Source organism: Amblyomma maculatum, chromosome 1 (genome assembly GCF_055883805.1).
Source record: "Amblyomma maculatum isolate TAMU_Amacu chromosome 1, ASM5588380v1, whole genome shotgun sequence".
NCBI lineage: Eukaryota > Metazoa > Arthropoda > Arachnida > Ixodida > Ixodidae > Amblyomma > Amblyomma maculatum.
In genome coordinates, this window is record NC_139344.1 from 156,470,323 (window position 1) to 156,490,558 (window position 20,236).

At 43.9% G+C, this 20,236-nt stretch overlaps 1 protein-coding gene across 4 annotated transcripts in view; it reads right to left on the reverse strand.

Moving 5' to 3' along the window:
• LOC146204713 (ileal sodium/bile acid cotransporter-like) overlaps window positions 1–20,236 on the reverse strand; it is a 179,342-nt gene that overhangs the window by 15,135 nt on the left and 143,971 nt on the right. For all 4 annotated transcript variants that reach the window (XR_014704028.1, XR_014704027.1, XM_084589433.1 and 1 more), the window contains exons 4-5: window positions 18,392–18,652; window positions 15,043–15,193 (exon numbers count right to left, since the gene is read on the reverse strand). Coding sequence is in view for 2 of the 4 variants with exons in the window: in XM_084589433.1 (XP_084445559.1) it covers window positions 15,043–15,193; window positions 18,392–18,652 (412 nt within the window). In the remaining 2 variants the exon portion in view is untranslated. The remainder of the gene's footprint in view (window positions 1–15,042; window positions 15,194–18,391; window positions 18,653–20,236) is intronic.

Below are 20,236 nucleotides of genomic sequence, written 5' to 3' on the forward strand. Positions count from 1 at the left end.
ACAATAATTTCGTGCAGTGCTAGCTTCTTCCAGGCCTTCGGAAGGGATGCATTGTATTGTCCCCGCCTCCCCCAGCTTTCCTCAGCAGAGAAGACACGGCCAGGTTCGCCAGCTTCCTGTTGTAATTGTCATGGTCTAAACGTTTAACAGGAAATGAGGGGGGGGGGGGGGGGGGGGTAGTGTGTCAGGCTATGTTCACAAATGGCTCACGCGCTTCTGCACAGGCTAGGTGAGACCAGCCCTGCACTCAACTAATGTTTGGAAAATAAGCCAACTCAGTACTAGGAATGAATTTCTGCACAAATTCTCGGTAACCCGTCCTGTCAATCGTACTTACTTTGCCTGGTGGCCGCAAGAGGGGGTGCACTACTGGAAAAAGGTCCATTGGCTCTATTTTCAGGTGTTGGTTGGCTGAGGCATAAGATTGGTTGCGAAGTGTTTACAAGGCCCCTACTAATCAAAACTTAGGTCATATATCTAGTTGCTGGAGCAGGTTATATACTGAATTCCACTTTGACCACACATTTTAATGAATGCAAAAAGCCTCCCTGCCACTCCTTGTTCAATGGCCTCAAAAAAAAAAAAAATGATCTGTTATATTTTCTGAATAAAATAGTTCTTTTTCTCTAAGCATAGCCTCTAAGCAGCAAAAAAGCAGCAATTGATATTCATTGTCCAGGCACTTGATATGAGTTATTCTGTTGTGGTCAAATACAATTCAGTTTATTTCTTTTAGACATACACTCAATTCTGTAATGGCTATGCAAAATGAAACTTGGGGTGTATTCCAGCAGTGTAGTTTGGGTGTAAGGGCGTGAGGAGGGGCTGCCGAGAGGTGGGGAAGGGGCTACATGCGCATCAGCACTGAGCATTCATTCTTCAAAATCCGGCCCAGTCTGGAGTTGATATACTAACTTTTATGAATAGGACAGGACAGAGCTGAGTTGGCCATCCTAAGAGAGCTTCAGATGGTTAGTCTTGAAAAACTTCAGGCGCACTTAATTTTCTTTCTCTTACAACTAATCACCATTTCTTGCACAGTTTAAATCTGCTTTTTCATCACCTCTCAAAATATTCTGAAAGGCAGATTTTCATTATGCTGACAATGGTACTACCATCGACAACCTGATTTAAGAAATTTATAAATGTAGGACATACGAAATGAAAGTAACTCTTTAATGCAACATACCATCAACTGCAGCGGATGTCAGTTACTAGATACAGTAACAACAGCCTTGCGCTAAACTGTGCCAAACCAGAAAAGCTGCGCTATTTTGATAAAAAAAATAATAAGGGAGTGCTCATCATTTTAAGATTAGGCGCAACAGTACCTTTAGCACCAACTTTTCATACCGTGATTTTTCAAAATATTTTTTGTTTAAGTTTGTTTCTGGGGAAAGGAAGGTGCATTATCTGCCTCACTTCTTGGTGGACACCTACGCTTACAATTAATGGCATACATCGATTCAAGGTACATACGACGTCGGTTCGAATCCCTATCGCAAAGTAGCTCCCAGCTTCACTAACAGATGGATGCTAAACGAAAAGCGAAATGATATGACGCCACCGTGAATGCTGCACAAAGAATGGTTTTGTTTTGATACAAAATCATGTATTTTTCCTGACACATTTTTCTCAATTTGGGTACCGGCAATGGCTACGTGCTTTTTCGACCAAACAAGATGTATTGTTTGGTCAAAAAGGCATTATTGCATAAAATTGGAAGAATTGGGACAAACTCGCTGTTCTCGAAATAATTGGGTTGCACTGGGTGCTGAAAATTATGAGAGACATAAATTTGGTTGTCACCGCTGTTCCAAAATGCTAACGTCTATTGACCTCCACTGACGTCCTCCGGCTTGCGTGTCTTGGAATGTAACTTTTCTCATCATTGTTCCAGCTAGCCAGCCGATTAGGCCTGGAGTGAATCAGATGATCCAAGGTTGCATTTATTTATCAATGATAATTTCGTGGTTTAATTCACTTGTGGACATATGGCGATTTCTGCATACGTGGCACACTGCATCTTCCAGAATACCGTCTTTGCTGAGCTCTGACGAGCGACAGCATATGGGGAGAGCCTGTGCCGACGCTACGTGTGGGTACGGTGGTGACGTGTTGACTACGTTCCATGCTATGAAGTAAAATTTTCGACTTCAAAATTTTTGGCAAAAATTTCAAGCAGCTCGGCCGACGCCGAAAATTATTGGGTGCGGTCCGCTGTCCAATTAAATGCATGGAGTGCTTTTTCTTTTTGCCATTCGGTTCAGTTGTGCAACATGGTGACCCCGGCACTCTGTTGTTTGTTTCAAAATTGAAGGTTGAGAAGGGTTAGCGCAGGCTTTGCGTGTACTCCAGGCAAAAGTGCCTAGTCAAAATTGCCTAGCCAAGACTGACCGGCCTCACTGTAGGATATGGAGCGACTGAGCCTGAATAATTTCTTTTGCGTGATGAAAGCACAAGAGCACATAATTTATATGGCAGAAGTGTATAGGCATTGGTTTGTTGGTTTATGGTGTTTAATGCCTCAAACTCGACTATGAGAGACGTCGAGGGCTCCAGAAATTTTGACCGCCTGGGGTTCTTTAATGTGCACTGACATCGCAAAGCACATAGGCGTCTTGCTTTTTGCGTCCATCAAAAAGGGACCACCGTGGCCAGGATTCAATCCCACATCCTTGGGCACAGCAGTCGAGTGCCCTAACCACTGCACCACCATAGAGGGTGATACAAATGAGAAATCGAGGACGTTTTTGTGTGGAGATTTAATAAAGCTTTGTAATTAAAAGTGGAAAGCCACATAAATGCCATACTCGCATGTGTATGTAAATTATATGTGCTTTTCCAGTATGTATGCCATAAAGTATGACATATTGTATGATGTAAAGTATGACATATTGACGCATTGTATGGCGTAAAGTAGACTCGCAATTTTTCAGACTCTAATAATTCACACTTTCAGTTAATTCAAACAAACTTCAAAATTTAGGCTGGCCGGGATATATTTTGAATGTATTTTAAAGCTGCTTAACTTGTACAACTCTTAATTTGCCTAATACAGACTTTTTGTCTAGTGCTAACACTCTCGACGCTCAAACGATTGGTGGCCAAGGTTGGATAGGCCAGGTTTAGAGTTCGGGCAGAGCTCTAAAGAAGTCAGTCTGACACAGGGGGGCGGGGTGTTATGTGTGTCGAGGTCTGACCAGCTTTCTAACCATTTTAGACGACCCGTCTCCGCAGTTTCATTTTCTTATCTTTGCGATATCAGCTGGGGGCTGTAGCGGTTATCGGCAGCACACTGGCGAGCCAAGCGCAGCTGCATGCAGTCTTGCGCTCTGATTGACGCGTCGGTAGTCTTTGTTCTTTCTTCCTATTAGAAGGCGTTTTGCCATTTGGGCACAAAGGTGCGTTCTCTTTGTTTCCGTCCGCTTGCATGGTTCTACCTGTGCGCCGAAAATGCATCATCATGAACTGCTTGTTCTTTGTATGCTGAAGCCAACCTTGCAGGGACACCGTTGCTTGTTTACCACCACCACATCGCACCTGTGAAGGAGGCTGCAGAAGGCCTTGTTATTTTGGAGGAGTCACGCTTTGACATTCCCGATGGCTGACGTACAATATATTGTATGCATTATGAAATTGCGAAAATAATTCTTGAGCAGTTTTCACTCAACAGCAGACAACCACTGTTTACTTTCTAATCTAATAAAATAGCTGCGGTACAAATGACTTTTCATAACTTATTTTGTGGCCATTCAATGATTCGGCCTACAGATTATTTTTACATTTCTTTCGCCTTCCAGTGAGGTCGCAATACATACAGCTTTACTTTATCAGGAAGCCAGGGCAGTATTGGTAACTTTTTAACTGCACATCCAGTTGGAGACCACTGGTTGAGTAAGGATCAGTGCTTTCCTTCCTTATTTTATGATGAGCTTGTTTGTAACATATGTAGAAAAAAAATGGTTCCAAAATAGTATCTGCATAAAGAAACTGCATTTAGGTTGCACTGGGCTAAGTTGCACATCTGATTATTCAGATAGAAATCTCCATTTTTATGAAGTTTGAATTAAAAAGTCCACATTATTTCCGAAGATGTCTTCTTTTCTTCTTTTTAATTATACAGCATAAAACTTATAATTGAATAAATCTCATCTGCAATTTTATGGCAGTAACTCTTGCTCGTCACACTCAACTTTTCCAACCTCATTGTCAGCTAATCTAAAAGATTTTTGACCTTGAAGCCTGATGCTCCTGAGTGCTTCTAAACAAATGTTCTATTGTTTCAAAGGTGCTTCATAATGCTCCTAAATGGTGATTTTTCTACTCCAACATGTTTCAGATTCGAAATTTGCTCCAAATATTGCTCCAAACAGTATTTTCCCTGTTGCTTCACAGTAGTAGTCATAGATAGATAGCTAAGGCACAAGAATTTCTTAATAAACCTTTAATTACCACAGTTTGGTTGTCAGAGCTAATGGGTAGTTAGGAACCGTCGACATGAGGATGCCAAATCGGTTTTTAAAACATCCATTCTCTAAGGCAATTCATTCCGAAGAAATCTGACATTTTACTCCACGCAAAACCTAAAACGAACATATGAGCCACAGTATGAGCTGTAAAGTCAAATACAACTACAGTCTTTAGAATATACTGGCTAGTTTGCCAACCAATGGGGCCTAAGTGGCACAAAGGGCAGACTGCCAGTGACTGCCGCATAGAGGCCTGTGCTGAGACAGGTTGAAAGGTTGTGAAAGGTTTTTAGTTTTGCATCTGATGATTTTACGAAATGAGGATTTAACTATGCTTAGCAAATGAACTCTTGCAAGTAAACAAAAAGGGGTGTTAAATATTGCGTCCAATTGTGCAATAGTTATTAGACTTTATTTGACAATTCATTGTATTTTGCAATAAATCATCAGTTTTAATGTGAAAAATATTTTAAATATAAAACTGCTGCGAATTTTAATTATTGCCTGGAGTGCGATTAAAATTTCTGAAACTTCACTGTTGCCAATGATGTCTGCAGATTAGGTGAACATAGTTGCCAGAAATATATGTTTTTTTTTGTTTCTATCAATTTTTCGTGTTTGGCTCTTTATTTATAACACCACCTATATTTGCTTTATGATACAATAGACGGTAAATTAATTTAAACACTGTTTTTCTAGTTGTCAGATGTGTATTAATTACGGCTCGGCACCAACATTCTCGGCATGGTGTTTACTGTCAATCATAATTTGTCAGTCTTTTTGTGCCTGGTTATATATAGTTTGCAGCATGGTCAAAAATTAACTTTGCTGTATAGCAAGAGTGCAGTACCTAGAATATGATGGCTGGAATATGAGTACCTAGAATATGAAAGCAATTGTATTAAGAATACAATTGTATTCTTGCAGTAAATTATCAATTTTAATGTGGAAAATGTTTCAAATATATAAAAACTATTGCAAATGTTTTATTATTGTCTGGATGGAGGCTAAAAATTTATGAAATTTTATTGTTGCCAGTGGGGCGTGCAGATTTACTGAACCTGATACGGATATGCATGCTTTTCCAATTTGCTATGAATTTTTCGTGTTTTGCCATTTATTTATAACTGCACCTACATTTACATTATGTTATAATAGACAGTGTAGCCTATAGATTTACTCACTGTTGTAGTTATGTTGTCAAGTGCCTAATTTCAGCACCAAATTTGTCGGTGTGGTGTTTATTACCCATTTTAGCCTGCCAGGCCAGTCTTTTTGTGCATGGTTAGAGTGTACTGTAGCATGGTACAAAATGAACTTTGTTGCATAGCAAGAGTAGATTGCTTAGAATATGCTGGCTAGCTTTCCGACTGAGGGGGCAGGTGGCACAGAGAGCAGACTTCAGCGGCTGCCGCATAGGGGCTCTACCGACTGGGAATGTTCTAAAGGTTTTTAGTGTTGCATCTGCTGGTTATATGAAATGAGAATTTAAATCTGCTTAGAAATTGAACTCTTACAAGTAAACAAAACAAAGGTGTCAAATATTGTCACCAGCTATGCGCTAGTAATTAGACTTTCCTGTTTTCATAGTGACCAGACAAACATGTTAGACAACTAATTTCCCTCTTGCAGCAAATTATCAGTTTTAATGCAAAAAATATTTCAAAGATAAAAATTGCTGCGAATGTTTTATTGTTGTCTGAATGGGGGTTAAAATTCATGAAATTTCATTGGTGCCAGCAATGCATGCAGATTAACTGAACATGGTCGCCAGATATACATGCTTTTCTAAATTTTCTATCAATTTTTCATGTTTTGTAATTTATTTACAACAGCATCACATTTTCGTTATGGTAACCTAATTTAGTAACTGTTGCAATTATGTTGTCAGACATCTACATTTTGGCACCAAACTTGTCGGCGCGGTGTTTACTGTCCATCATAGCTTGGCAGTCTTTTTGTGCATGATCCAAAATTTGTTAGCCAGGGTACAGTGCCTGAATATACTGACTAGTTTGCCTATCGAGGGGCCTAGGTAGCACCAACAGCATGCCGATTGCATACGGGCGCTGCCGACTGGGAGTGTGCTAATCATTTTTACAGCGGCTTTAGGAGTGTGCGTGTCTGACAAGCAGTCAGTTAAGGCACTCCGAGTGGAATCGCAAGACCCTCCTTCATATGTGAGTGTCTTTTATCTGCCCGCCTGATTCCATTACTCTGCAAGTTGTGCACGGTCAAATGGGTCCGTGAACGTATTGATACAAAACATGCCTGTTCTTTGCAAGGACACTTTATCCGGTCATTCTTCTGATGTGGTATTCTGATGAGTAATCACTGTCGCAATATGAATGCACCAAACATATGACATGCGCTGAGGACTAACATGCACCAATTAAATTATGCAACTCGTGCACATGGCAGTACCAGAATCGCTATATGATATTGTCTGCTAAGGGAGGCTTGGCTGAGGCTAATATGGCTTTTCCCCTTTGTAGCGATAATTCACCAGTTTCTGTGTCAGGCCAAGATGAAAACAAAGAAAAAAGTAGAAAAATCTTCATGCCAAACGAATTGATTTACAGTGATATTGATGATGTTTAGTATGATTATGATGATCGTTTGTCTATCTGTCTGCATCGGGGGGCGGAAAGGGAGGTGTACGCTGTGCTCTCTAGGTAGTATTTAGAAACTCCATGGTTTTAGCGCCCTTCATAGGCGACTGGTAGCAGTCATTGCAAATGGCGCCATCCCTTACTATGGGGAACTGATGGAGCACAGCACACATACTAGCCAGTATAATCTAGGTGCTGCAATACAACAACAAAATCAGAAGTTGGTAGCAATGTGCTATGCATGTATTACTGTGCTGATTAATCCTGACAGCAAACGAAGTCATGTTTTATATTTATGCGCCGTACGTGTCAAACCGTATCAAACAAGAATAAAGTCATCAAAATGATTGAACATGTCACTCTCAGCAAGAAAACCTGCCTTAACGACAGACTACTTTTCATGGCCGAGGAATTAGGTGTGGCGGCCTGGAGAAAATGCAAAGTTCATTGATGACGTGTGCAGTGCCTACAGCATGAAATTTGAAATGCTTTCGCTGCTGTACCGCATCATGCATATTACTGTGCTTCTGCGCTGGGTGAAAAGAAAATATTATGCCACGGAACAATAGAGCAGACAGTTCAACTTTGGCACAGTAATTATTGCAACACATCATGAGAGCACATTACTTTTAAATCAAGCTTCCTGCACGCCTAATGCAGTCAGTTTTGGTTGTGTGTGGGATAAAGCGTCGGATTCCTTCGAGCGGCACAACTTTAGAGGACGGTTAGTAAATGGAATTTTCTTCGTTTCAAAAGCTGATATGACATCGTCTTGTCTAATATTGTTTCAAAGCAACTCTCACAGGCAAGATGACACCCTCCCATAGGAGAAGCAAAATCCAAGACAGTGCAGAGATCTGGCAATGAAATTTTCGCACGTGCAGAAATAAACAAGTGTTATTGCAGGCATTCGCACAGATAACCCCATTATGACTGGATGTGAATATCTCGGCAGGAACTCGGCCCTAATTCCTCTTAACTCAGGATATTACAAACTGGGTACCCGAGAAATTCAAAGGTAGCAACGCAAGTGGCACAAACTATTACATTGGTAAGGCATAACCTAATTAAATGTGAAAGAGGTGCATAATAATTTCATTCAGGTTCTGTCTCGCAAGAGAAGGAAAGCCAGCTTGTTTATACTCTGCATCTAGCCCCCAAGACAAAAGCCCGTACTCAAGGCCCATACTCCCCGTACTCAAACCCCGTACTCAAGGCCAGCCTAGGAATTATGAGGCCTAACCCGATAGCAATACCAGGGGACTTCAATGCACCGCACATAGAATGGGGCTATGGCAGCAACTCATAACAGTCACTACTCAAGAGGGGCTCCACATCATAACTGAAAACATTTTCTGTCGCACACGGGAAGCAGCGTCACAAGAGACATGTGTTCTGACCGTACCTTTATTAAAAATGTCTCACATGCGATCTGGACCAACCTAGAAGATGATTATGAAGTGATCACAAGATCATTAGCTTCTCAATCCCCACTGTAATGTATCACCGCCAACTTGGAACAGTCCGGTTCGCCCAGTAATGACGGCCCACTCCCACAACACCCTCCATCCAACAAACTGTGAAGCATCAGCAGCCGATTGCCATCTCTTCCGCCTATTGGAGGCTCAAAGAAACATCACCAAAAGATGGAAGAAGCAGACACTCTAAGGCGATTAAAACTCCTCATCGCAGCCCTGACAAAGAAGGCATAAAAATACTCGGCAAAGTTATTGTGGAAGAACTGGTAAGCTATTGTGACCCCATGTAGGGCCCATTCTCAGTACATCCAAAACAAGGAGAATACTGAACAGTATGCTGAATCCAGAGAAAACTAAAGACGCCAACAGAGCACTGTTGAGGGTCACCCATAAGTGTGACAGCACAAATGAGGGTCTGATGGAAGCCCTCAAAAGTGGTACATCGGAGCATATATGCCCCCACCATGCTTACATATCAGGGTGCCCAGACCCGGAGCTGGACGCACCAATAACCATGGCAGAGCTCTATGCAGCAGCAATCTCAGCCATGCGATGCAACAAACGTTATCAAGCACTCTTCACCGACATCAGAAGCTCTGGGAGGAAGGTCAAGTCCTACCAGAATGGTGACATGAAATAATTATCCCAATACCAGGCAAACCCCCCGTCATAGAGGCCCTGCCTCCGACCTCGCTGGCATCGTGTTTAGGCAAACTATATGAGAAGTCAAACACACCTGATTGCAGAGGTGCATGGCGAACAGTAACCTCTTCCTCATCACATGGTAGGATTTTGCAGCGTGTTTTCGGTGCAAGATGCATTTCTCTGCATCTGGAAAGAAGTCCTGCTAAACATTCCCAATTCTGCAAGCACCTCCTGCTAGCCTTAGACTTAAAGGGGGCGTTTGACAACATGTCACATGAGACAATCCTATAAGAGCTATGTAACCTTCACAGTGGGGAACGACTTTTCAACTATATGACGGCCTTTTTTCAATAGCAGAGCTGAAATGATAGCTAGGCGAATATGTCTACTTAGGACAGGTAGTAACCGCAGATCCGGACCGAAATAACAAGAAGAATAAGATTGGGATGGAACACATTTGGCAAGCACTGGCAGATTATGACTAGCAGCTTACCGGTATCGCTCAAGAGGAAAGTATACAACAGTTGCATCTTACCTGTACTCACCTATGCGGCTGAAACATGGAGGCTAACCAAGAAGGTTCTACTTAAGTTGACGACAATGCAGAGGGCTATGGAACGAAAAATGGTAGGGGTAACATTAAGAGATGGGAAGCATGCAGAGTGGGTCAGATAAATAACTCAAATTACTGACATTGTAGTGGAAATCAAGAAGAAGAAATGGGCATGGGCAGGACATGTAGCACGAAGAGAGGATAACAAATGGTCGCTTAGGGTAACAAATTAGATTCCAAGGGAAGGAAAGCGTAGCAGAGGCAGCAGAAAGCTAGGTGGGCGGATGAGGTTAAAAAGTTCGCAGGGGTCAAGTGGATGCAGCTAGCACAGAACCGGGTTAATTGGAGAAATATGGGAGAGGCCTTCACCCTGCAGTGGGTACAGTCAGGCTGATGATGATGATGATGATGATTCAATAATGCTTTGAAGCAGCTGGCCAAGAGCAGGACAAACTCTTGCAAATAGGTTACGCTTTATACACTAAGGACATCATCATATGGACAACCGAAGGGTCTCTTGTCCGAAGATGGAAGCCCTACAGGAGGCGGTCGATAGGGTAGCTGAGCTTGCAAGTGCCAGCGGATTCCAATGCTCCCCGGAGAAGTCGGCAGTTTTATAAATCAAGGGCAAAAGACATTTCATCGGGGGAGGTAGACCTCTACTTGGCAAGCCGCAGAATACCAGAGTTGGATAAGATTCGAGTCCTAAGCATGTGGATCCATTCAAACAATCATACAGATCATGTCATCCAAACTAACCAGACTACTATCCGAGCAGTCGCCAGGATGGTAACCAGGGTAACACTTCACAAGACAGGCATGATAGAGAATAACAACGCCCCCTAATGAATGCACTAGCGGTGAGTCGCCTCTCCTACAGCCTCCAATACAACCATGTCAACCTTGCGAAATGCTAGGCTATAGACTAGACACCACCTCAGGGGATCGAGCTTTCAAAACAGTTCTAACCCTATCAGACATACACAGAAAATATCCTAAGTCTAGGAATCCGTAACATATTTGAGGACCTATGGGAGGGCCTATTTACTAGCCAGAAATAACGCCTTGCGACAATGGCAGGTAGGATGTAGCCGATTAGCAAGCAGCAAGACCTCTAGGCCCATCCAATGCCAAGAGTCCTTACAATTTCGCAGCTGCAACAGTATATCAGTGGCACCCATACCACCCCATATGCATCATGCCAGACATCCATACAGAAGGTAGTCATAGTAATGGCCTCGCACGTCCTATTACGAGCACGGGGCCTTCGCAGTGGAGTGGTAATTGGGAACTCAAACCGGTCATACAAGCCTCAATTTGCACGAATCACCCACAGGAGGCAGAAACCACAGCAGTGAACCTGGCTATCAGAGCGATAGGCCAGGAATCTCACCCACCAGTCACTTCCAAGCGGCTTGTCGCTATCTCACACAAGGTCAAGTGCCGGTGACTATCAGCTCACCTCAACTCCACCAGATACGAACGAAACCATCCTGTCATTTGGATCCTTGGACATGAAGGGCTGCAGGATAATGAGGTGACGCTTTGCCTAGCCCGAAAATAGGCCGAGCATACCACCAGCCTCATCCCTACTCTATTCCTCTATCCACTGTATATGGGAATCGCCGGGAGCATCTGAGACTGGAGAGACGTAATATTCCCACCACACAAGAAACTGATGACAGCCGAGGCCATTGACTGGCACCCCGTCTAAACACAATGCCAAATTACATGTCAGGATTCATTTTAAACCAACCAAAAGACACGACACAGAGAATAGAGCAAACAAGACGAGGCTAGACTAACAACTAAAGTTTTATTAAAGGAAAGAAGACAACCAAAACTCACACGGAGGTGCGCGTGCACAATATCCCAACCAGTGAAAGGGCAGGGGTAGAAACAATTAAGTCACGATCTTACTATCGAGTTATCTAAAAGAGCAAATTCCTTACTATGGAGGTTAACTGATGGCTTAGCCACACACATGTCCTTAACCTTAGCGATGTAAAAAGCCTCAACTATCTCCCAACAGATTTGTTTTTCATTTCCATAAACTACAGAAGTGTAGCTGAAATCAGATGGGTCACCCTCCGATTTACGTTCCCGAGATTGCACCTGCAACGCCAGATTAAAGTTTGCCTTCCCTCTTAGAGAGTTAGAATGCTCCGTCAGGCGCACATTAAGACATCTGCCTGTCTGCCTATAGTAGCATTGACCACAAGGCAGCGGAACGCAAGAAACCACATTCTTTCTGCAAGTGGTGAGCTTTGTCTTATGTGACACTATGCACTGAAAATGATTACCAGATGTATTTGTCGAGCCTCCTTTTAACGCTGGCGCACAAGCCCCCCTATCTTGTTTTTGGCTGTGAAGACAACGGCAATGTAATAATTTGCTGCAAATTTCTTGAGTCTGTGCGAAACACTGTGGAGGTATCGTATGACAGCCACCTTTTTCTGCCATGCCACCACGTCAGCATCATCCGGCCCCGAGTTGCCCTTTCTCAAGCGAGTCAAAACAAGCTCCGACAAGCGGGCGATACGATATGGGCAGTTGGAAACCCAGCTGCCACTAGCTTCGAAACCTGCTGAGAGAATGCGTCCTCAACGCGGTGATGGCATGACATACATAAAACAGACTTGATGAATGCGACTGCCAACCCATCCTTTACCAGCCTCGAGTGGTCCGACTCAGCTAAGAAGAAGCCTCCCTAACCTGGGGCTGTAGCCCCAACACATGTAATCTTCTCCAAAGCCCAGGTCCAAAATCAAGAAACTGCAAATGGTTATCTTTAAAAAATTCAGACGTAAAAGACAGGCCTTGACCACACTCCTTGAACATTCCTAAAACATCTTGTGCCAACCTGTCAGAGTTATCCTTGTCTAATAAAATGAAGTAGTCATCAACCTAGCGAAATGCTACTATGCCAAAGGCTTCCAAACCAGGCTGTAATGTAGTGTCAACTTATATAGATAGAAAAATGCCACTGAGCAAAGATGCGACGTGTGACCCTATGCATACGCCTGACTTCTGAACGTACATACTGCCTTGCCACCAGACAAAAGTGGAGTTTAGGCAAAAGGACAACAGCTCCATGAAGCTAGCAACCGAAATTCCGTACGCATCAGTAAAATCCTGTTCATCGTTATCTACCGTGATGCAGTCTTGCATACATTTCAGAAGTCTATCCTGTGGCGGTGAATAAAACAGGTCCTCCACATCGATGCTCATTGCAGAGCACCTGCCCGGGTTTTTGCCCATAAGAAACTTGAGGACCCTAGAAGAATTCGAAATTAAAAATGGGTCCTGAACTTTCTGCATCTTCAGGTGCTTCTATATAAATCCGGAAATCTCATACTGCCAGGTACGACGTTCTGAAACAAAAGCCTTGAACGGGATGTCCGCCTTGTGAGTCTTCGCCGTGAAGAAAACATCCAATTGGGCTTCTGAGGCTACCATCACCCTTGAACTTAAATGTCTTCAGATTACGATCATCAAGCCATGCAATAGCTTGCTTCCTGCGCAAGATGATGACTTTGCTTGCACCTTCTTAAAATTCTTGGCAATTGCACACGAGGCCTTTTCAGAGAAACTGCTATTGGATATAACGACAAAGAAGCCTTCCTTATCAGACACCAGAAGATGCAACTGATAGTCAACCAACGGGTTTCAGTCTGTACCATGGCTTCTGCTCACGTTTCCATGCCGCTGACGTCCGTGGCTTCACTCAAAAACCACCTCTTCTCATCTTCCGAAACATGGAAGCGCTGCAAGTGCTGCTGTCTCCCGGCGACAGCAGTGACACTGCATTTTGCTTGCATCACAGATCGTTCTACATTCATGTCGGGCCAGTTGCGTATCGTGGCCATGTACGTTTCTGCATCGTTCTGCATTTCAATTCTGTCCCCGTCACAGCTGGTTAAGCCAAGAATTAGAGACTGATGAAAAGAGAGGTAGGAAGCGTGTTGCCAAAAGCGGTCGCTTTGCGAGTTACACGTCACGGCTGAAGACGACTGGCCCCTGCCGACAACGTGCTATGCCCGTAACCATTTCATGCTTACATCTACTCTCGATTACAGGAGGCATTATTTTTTTTGTCATCTTGACACTGTGGTGTGGGGAAGTCAGGTTTCATTGCATCAAATTTCTTGATTTAAAAGCAACCTAGATGATGGAAGGTTTGAGGCAGCTATCATGTGACTTGCTTCACTGACGAAGGCGACACAGAAATCAATTATTCCAATTGAGTTCTTATTGCGCCTAAAGATACGAGTGCCCAAATTAGACCTAGTATGACCTGCGATAGTTTTTCCCAATCCCCGTCCACTACAGCTTTGATGTGATTCCCAGCACCGACCCGGCGATGTGCGAGCAGTGCGAACTCCGAAGCTCCGTCCTGCCCTTGCCACATACATGACAGGCTCGTTCCCACCCACGGTTTAATGCCGGCGGGCAGCACGTCGCCGTAGGAAGCACGCCGCTAGCGTGGGTTCACTGTATTCACATTTCTAGAATATAGACAAGCTCATCTGTTGGCGTGTTGCATATATCAAAATACCAATAATCGGACTACTTTTGGATCCCTTTCGAGTTCCATATATCGGGGATTGACTGTATGTCACTGCTCAGTGACATCACAAACGCATCATCAGAGACATGTGCCGAAACAGAAATGAGACGCCCTTGAATGCGGTGCGCTTTTCCTCCAATTCATTTCGTGCTTACATAGACTATTGATCAACTGTGATAATCTTAGTGCGAGAGCACTGATCAGAAGGTTAAGAGCCTATAGCAATATCGTATAATGTTTGCATGTTCACTAAAAAATAGGAAACAACATCAGAGCCGAGTGCATTTGAATAGGCCGGGTTCGAACCCGGGTACTCCAGTTCAGTAGACGAGGGTCTTAACCACTGAGCGATCGCGATGGGTGGGTGCATTCGCTCGCTTTAACCAGGTTTAAGTAGGGTTAAACATCTGCCCCCCCCCCCCCCCCCCCCTTTTCATGTCATTCATGCATGTACCATAAGAAAAGCTACATTTTTTTTGGTGTTCTTTTTGTTTGTACGTTTTCTACGTTTCTGCATTTTCTGCAATATTTTTTTTTGTAGCAGCAGATTCTGTGTTTGGATTTGATTTGTCATTAAGGCCCTTGGCGATGTAACGGTCAATATTAAGGTTCGGCAGCATACCTTTATAATTCCGGCAGTATGTGGTCTCGTTCGTGTTTTCGTGTGGGACTAAAAAATGTCTTCTCAAGTGATTTTCAAGGTAAAACTTACCTTTGGTAGCTTCAGCTTCAGCAGAAATATTGTGGGAGCTTGATCTTGCGCAGAATTTTTTGTAAATTGCATAAGCGCCGCACAGTATAAAGCTTAAACCTATCATTGTGAAACCATAAAGCCACGGGAATAGGAGGGCTTGCTTCTGTTCCTGAAAAAAAGAACGAAAAAAAAGAAAACAGAATTTTGTTTCATTAGTGCAACTTATTTTCTTAATGCATTTTTGTGCAGTTATACATCCTACTTGACTGTGAATGTAAAGTTAAAGCTTTCAATAAACTGAAATGACAATGAATGTAATCGAATGGTTGGGTTGACGCTGTAGGACATTAGAAATTTAGTTTGCTGAGGACGTACTAGCACAGACGAACACCAGTTTGACGGACCCCTCCTGCGCACGCGAATTGACAGGGATAGGTGCAATCGCGGCCACTGCGGCATACATCAACAATAGCTATGTCTCCGGCTAGCTAAGTCTCTCTATACTACCAAACAGAACGGATTAATTAATTCCGTTTCCCTTGAATGCGGTTAACTGGAATGCAACTTTGAAAAAGAAAAGAGAACAGTAAGGTGTATCAAAACTCCGTTACTTCTGCGGCGAATGGAACTGACTCGCAACGCTTAAAATTTACAAAGCCTAGAATTTATTTGCCATGACATCCATAAAGCTTAAAAAAAGAAAGAAAATTGCTGTCAGACAGGTTTGCTCGTAAGTTTTACCGAACTTACGTAAAAAGTTTGATACGGTAACTTTCCACGTCGGATGAACGCCGATAATGATGACTCTCCTGCATCGCTTGCATGTGCTTGGCCCCAACTACTTTCCCCCTTACTGCACTCGCCTGCAGTGTTTTGTACAGGTGTTTACATATGCTGCAGATCGCTTGAATCTGGTGTCGTTCTTTGAATACATCTCTATCTCTCTCCATCCACAAATAAAGTGGAAATATAGCAGCATCATATGAAAACTAAGGAACATGGGCACTTCAATTTTGGAGCGTTCCCCTTTAGCGTCAGTTCATGGATGGAGCAGTGGCGCGTCAACGTCGGCGTAATTATTAGAGCGAACGGGGAGTACAGCGAAAAATACAAACACGGGGCGTATTGTCAGAACAAACGAAAAGCACAACGGTAGCAAAGGAGAGAGAGACAGCGAGGAGAAAATTGAAAAGGGTACGAAAGAGAATGAAAAGGAAAGCGGAGGAGGAGCATGACAAAAGTGTGAGAAGGCGAGCGGTAGAGGAGGGTAAGGAGGGATAAGAGTAGCTTCATTAGTTCACTATAAGCATCACCCTTTGAAGAAATGCAGCCCGCCTCCTTTCCTGCGCATATCTTCAGTGTTCGGCTCTCACTGGCTGAACGCTACCTTCCTTCCCCGCGGTGCCAAGCAATGCAAGCAGCGCAAGCATGCACCGATGAGATGCAATGCGATATGCAGCACTATTGCTGCTTAGAGCTTTTGCTAGTTCACTTTGAGGAGGTCACTTGTATGGAATTTCGAGGGAGTTCGGAACTTCTTTTCTATAAAGGACCACGGAGGAAGTTCAGCCCCAATGGAGTTGTCGCCGTGTCCTTGGCCGTGTCACACGGCTAAAAACGAGCTTCTTGGAGACACCGTCGGGGTCCCATTAGGCGCTATTCGTTTTGTGTATGCATGTAAAATAATCAAGTTGAAAACATGTAAAATAACTTATAGCTGCTCTCTTTCCAGCAGCTTGAATTAAATTTAAAGTATAAATGTATTCACCATTCATGTGAAAGGAATGCGCTGTTACTTTTACTACCGTAGCAGGTTTGTCCGTTCTGTCGGCCACAACGTGCTTGCAAAATCCTTGCGTGCATGCTTGAATATTTGCACGTTTACTTTTTTCCATGCTTTGCGTTGTGTTACAGTATTAAAACTATGAAGAAGAACTGAACAAGGGTAAATGGGGTACGCCTCAGTTCGCAGATGAGCCAACGTTTCGACAAGTGGACTTGTCTTCGTCTGGGCAAAGCGATCATGCACTGGCAGGGGTTTAAATACGCTTTTGCTTCCGAAGAAGAAAAGCTGGGGAGGGGAAAGTGGGTGGGAAGAAAGTAGGTGTGAAGGAGTGGGGAGGAGTGGATGGGTGAGAAGAAAGTGGGTCATGAAGTGAAAGAAAAAAAGAGAGAAAAAAAGAGGAAAAGAAAAGAAAAAAACTCTTCAGTATGTATTTATCAGCCTGGAACCAGGTATTCTGTGGCCTGCAAAAGAAGTAAAAGCAGCAGTACCAGGAAAAACTACAATACCGGGTAGGTGATTAGTCACCACTTAAGCCGGTTTGGTGCAGATACACCTTACAAAGGGACAGGCTATGCAAAGGGCCCTGATAAGGCATATATCTAGGGGGACAATTCTTAAAAGGTAGTGGGGGAGTACAAAGTCACAGGATAACCGCACAGTGAACCACAACTGACAAAAAAAAAAAATCTTAAGTATAAAATTAGTTATAAAGGCAAAGTTAATGCATATGTGCTTTTCTTTTTAAACCCGCAGTAAAGCTCACGGGGAATCAGAATACTCCCTTTACCTGCTCGAGGGAGATGATCGGAACTCCTTACGCTAGGAACTTCCTTAAACTTTCTTTTCTACTAAAGGACTGCCGTGTGACACGGTGCGTATCTCCGTTAAGATAAAGACTACCTTGTTTGAAGGGAGTTAAAAGGAGTTCAGCTGTGCCTGTGTGACAGCAATAGTCGCGCGTCGCCTACGGTTCCTCTCGGCTGGCATTCTTCAAACCGAGGCCAAGCGCAGCTGTGTGCGGTCGTAGATGGCTCAGATACCTGAACTGTTACGCTCAAATTTTCAATTTCCGAGTATTGTAATCGTCTTGTGAATTTTATGCCTTTCAGTCGCTTTAATCAGATTTTCGCCTATGGTTACCGGTTAGAACGCTGCATGGTTAGCGGACTTTGGGCAGTCATTAATCAAACGTGCATCAAGCTCTGTAAGACTGTATGATGGAAGAGAAGTGATATGGGGCTTCCACCAACTTAAATCATCGCAGCGTCAGCTTCGAGGCTTGTTTACTGCGATTGCCCAAGAACGACGACGGAACCTTAAAATATACGCAGGAGATGTATATTGACGGACACTTTTCTGGGGACTTGGTGCCCGTACCTTTTCGATATATTCGGCAAGGGCGCATCCTAATCGAGCCGCACGTCGGTTAGGAAAAAGTTGAGAGTCCCATTATATGCGCGGGCGAAAGTAGCTGATTGACCTTTTCGTAATCATCTCCTGGGCACCCGCGTGTAAACATGGCTACTCGGCCGATCAGTGGACAGCTATTTGGGAAGGGGGAGTGCGACAGAAATGGCCTACTTGAAAGTGAAAGGAGAGCGAGACGATGGTGAGCGCCGTGCCGACGTTCTGGATGCCCGACTCGATGGCGATGGTCTTGCGGACGGCGTCCGGGCGCCTGAATAGCCAGCTGATGAGGTAGCCAAACAGCATGCCCGCTGCCGGCATGATCACTGTGGCCGCGTACAACACGGCCGGGATGTCGTGAAAAATGTCTGGGAAGATGAATACCTCCATGATCTGCGTCGCCACTATCAGCATGCCGCCGAAGGTGCTCGCCAGCTGCGAACGAGAGAAGCCGCGTCATGCCTGTGTGTGCTCATTTGTTCTCCGGACGCGAGCAACACTTTAACACTGATTTTCTTCAGTGGAAAAAGAAAAGTAGCACACTGTGACGAAAAATAACTACATTAATGTGCCGTATTTTGGTAGTGGGAAATGGCAAAATTTCATGGCACCCTTGTGTTCAGAAAGTTGACCGAGTGCGATATAGCATCAAATCTGATGTTTGGTGGAAAGAAGTGGTAGGGGGGAGAGAGAAACGGCAGTCTGTGTTAATTGTACATCCCCATCCGAGAATGCCATCGAGGAAGTGCCATGCTCAAAGCAAAGGCACATTCACGGGTGTATGTTCGATGCTCCCCACATTCAGTTCATTTATTTGTGGTATTATGAGCCATTCTTGCGAAGCACAACGTGCATTCTCTATCCAGTGCTCATTTTGCAACTTGTAACTAACATCGTACTATTTTACAGCAACAGCTGCTTGTGGGAGAATATTTTTGCAGATCCTGGGTGCGCAGTCACGTGGCACGTGGGTGACGTTGCCGTACATCATATACACGTTGCTCGTGGAAGTTTCTTTTTCTTTTGAAAGGGGCGCACTGCTTAGTCAAAAGGTGTGATGCGCGGGAATGTGTAGCGAGCGCCGGTTCTGCATGTTCGCAATTTTTTTTTTATTTCGTTCTTCCGATGGTTGGGCGGGGTGGCTAGTATGCGAAGCGACACACTCAGAGTCGTGAATCTGCTTCTTCGCAGTGCGCTGCTGGAATGGTGCGTTTGCTTTCCTCATTCTAATGAAAATGGTGTTTGCACACACGCGCGTCCACATACATGCTGTTTGTACTGGCAGAAAAATTAGAGTTAGAGAATCTTCTAGTGGCGCGTAAACGTTGACGTTTGGAATTAAGCTGTGAAATTATTCAAGATGTTTCAAATAAGGAGCTGTCAGCTGTCCATGCCTCATTGCTCCGAAAAAAAAAATTAAAGAGCATTGCAGAATCTGCATTGGAGCAATGCGAAAGCATGGATGCTGCTGTTGGTTGCTACTGGCTGCTTCTAGTTGCTTAATTCACTTCTTGTTTACCTATTTTAGTCTTTGATAATTGCCCTATCAAGTCCTGGAGGATCAATGGACAAGAAGTGGAAGCCGTGACAGATTTTCTCTTCTTGGGCTCCAAGATTACCTCGGAAGGAGACTGCAGCCATGAAATTAGGAGACGCCTGGTTCTGGGAAAGAGAGCCATGGCTAGCCTTGACCGCCTAGTAAAGAGCAGAGACATTAGTCTGCCAACCAAGATCCGTATAACTCGTGCTATGGTCTTTCCAGTTGTGATGTATGGATGCGAGAGTTGGACTGTGAAGAAGGCTGACTGCCGAAGAATTGACGCGTTTGAATTGTGGTGCTGGCGGAGACTCTTGAAAGTTCCTTGGACTGCCAGAAGATCAAATCAGTCGATATCTTCGACCATAAACCCTGACTGCTCATTGGAGGGTCAAATTCTAAAGTTAAAGCTCAGCTACTTTGGTCATCTGATGAGAAGAGAGGAGTCACTGGAGAAAGATTTGATGTTGGGAAAGGTTGAG